Source organism: Microtus ochrogaster, chromosome 1 (assembly GCF_000317375.1).
Source record: "Microtus ochrogaster isolate Prairie Vole_2 chromosome 1, MicOch1.0, whole genome shotgun sequence".
NCBI lineage: Eukaryota > Metazoa > Chordata > Mammalia > Rodentia > Cricetidae > Microtus > Microtus ochrogaster.
The window spans coordinates 93,659,418-93,661,044 of record NC_022009.1 but is presented as its reverse complement, the minus strand read 5'-3'; the positions used below and the strand labels follow the sequence as shown (position 1 = coordinate 93,661,044).

General features: G+C 55.2%; 1 protein-coding gene across 2 annotated transcripts in view; it reads left to right on the top strand.

Annotated features, from left to right (window-relative positions):
• The window catches only part of Mfsd8 (major facilitator superfamily domain containing 8), a 52,280-nt gene that overhangs the window by 27,695 nt on the left and 22,958 nt on the right, over nt 1-1,627 (top strand). The window contains exon 1 of one of the 2 annotated variants that reach the window (XM_005343932.2): nt 241-603. The exons of the other annotated variant lie outside the window; for it this stretch is intronic. Coding sequence (XP_005343989.1) covers nt 539-603 — 65 coding nt within the window. The 5' untranslated portion in view covers nt 241-538. Of the gene's footprint in view, nt 1-240; nt 604-1,627 lie in introns of those variants that run through there. 2 annotated transcript variants of the gene reach the window in all.

The following is a 1,627-nucleotide window of genomic DNA, read 5'->3' as shown; positions in this document are numbered from 1 at the left end:
GCAGGGGAGGACAGGGGCCGCTAATGCCCTCCCTAGGACCAGGACCAGGCTGCGCTCATGCTGCCCGGCACGTACACAGCAGAAGCCGGGAGCGCACCGGCTGCTACTTACGGGCCGCTGCAGACGTACACTTGAAGGGGAGTCCGCCGAGGCGCCTGGCACCGCCGCTCTCCGCGCTCTAGGGACCGGACTTTCTCCTCAGCTTAGACAGCCAAGAGCAGATCTTCCCAGGTACCCAGCAGCCGGCTCGCTGCCAGCCGGCGGGCAAGGAGGACGAGCGCGGGGCGGGGCTCCCTAAGGACCCGCCCTGAGCGGGCGGTTCTGGCCTCTTCCCGCCTCTTCCGGCCCGCATCACCATGACCACCGCCGCCGACCGCTTCAGGCTCCCGGTAGGCGAGGGCCTCCCTCTTCCCCCGCACTGCCTATCCACTTCCTGCCCGTAGGCGCGCAGGCGCAGTTGCGGCGCTGTTTGACAACTTGGGCGGAGGAGAAGCAGGTGTCGCGAGAATTGGCGCGCCGCCTGGTGCGGGCTGTAATTATGGCGAGCCTGGGAAGCGAGGCCGAGCGGGAGCCTCTCCTGGGCTCCGGCTCTCCCGGAAGCAGGTGAGCAGGTGGGGTGGGACGGGCTCGGTCCTGTGTGTCTACTGCCCTGAACCCGGATCCGGCCGCGCTTGCGTGGGCCGGGCCGCCGCCCAGGAGCCGCTCTGGACAGGCTCCCGGGTAATCCCGTTTACTTTGGAACAGTGCAGAGCTTTGGACTTGGGGAACTGGGGTACCCAGAAAGCCGGGGAAGGGGCTGCTCACTTAGGGATCGGAGGTCACAGCAGCTTCGTATTGGCTTCAGGCTCCTGTCAGAGTCCTGTTACGGGAGTTCCTGCTTGAGAGCTACTTCGTTTTCTTCTCAAGTTTCGATATTTCCTGTTTGTGTGTGTACATTATATATACAAATAATATTTATATAACAAGCATAAGCAGCCTCTTTTACAGCAGACCCTGCATTCTGTAGACCCACTATAGCTGACCACTGTCCACAGTTTGCAAAAGTCACAATTTGATTCCCTCGTTGTGACTGACAGGTTTGCTTCTTTTACGTTACTGCACAAACTTCAATTTAGCTAGCGAACAGCCCTTCCTACCCAACAAGATCACTCAATTATGATTTACTGATCGAATTGGCTTATGTCTTTCTTTTTTAGTGTCTAGTGCTTCCAACTGACCTACTTTATGAGTTTGAAGAGGGCAGGGGTTGGCACACTTTCTGTAAGTCGCTCCATTAGTTAATAGCTTGCGTTTGTTCAGCCCTAAAGACAAAGTCAAGAATAGCATGGATACTTGGTCAACAAGAGAAAAATCCACAAACCATAATAAATGAGGTAGCTTGGTCTGTTGATGAAAGAATTTAGACTTGGGAGTTAGTGTTCTGTCATCAAACTGGTAACATATTCACCTGTAAATCTTAGTATGCGCGCTCAAGCTACCGACAGGTGTTCCGATTAGGCCTGCTGGCTACAGTTTGCTAGCCCTACCTTAGAGTTTCCTGAAATGTTACCGGGGCTTCCAATACTTGTTGTAGCTTTACTGCACTCTCTGTTCCTACATTGCCTGCACCTCTCCCTCGCAACTTCTT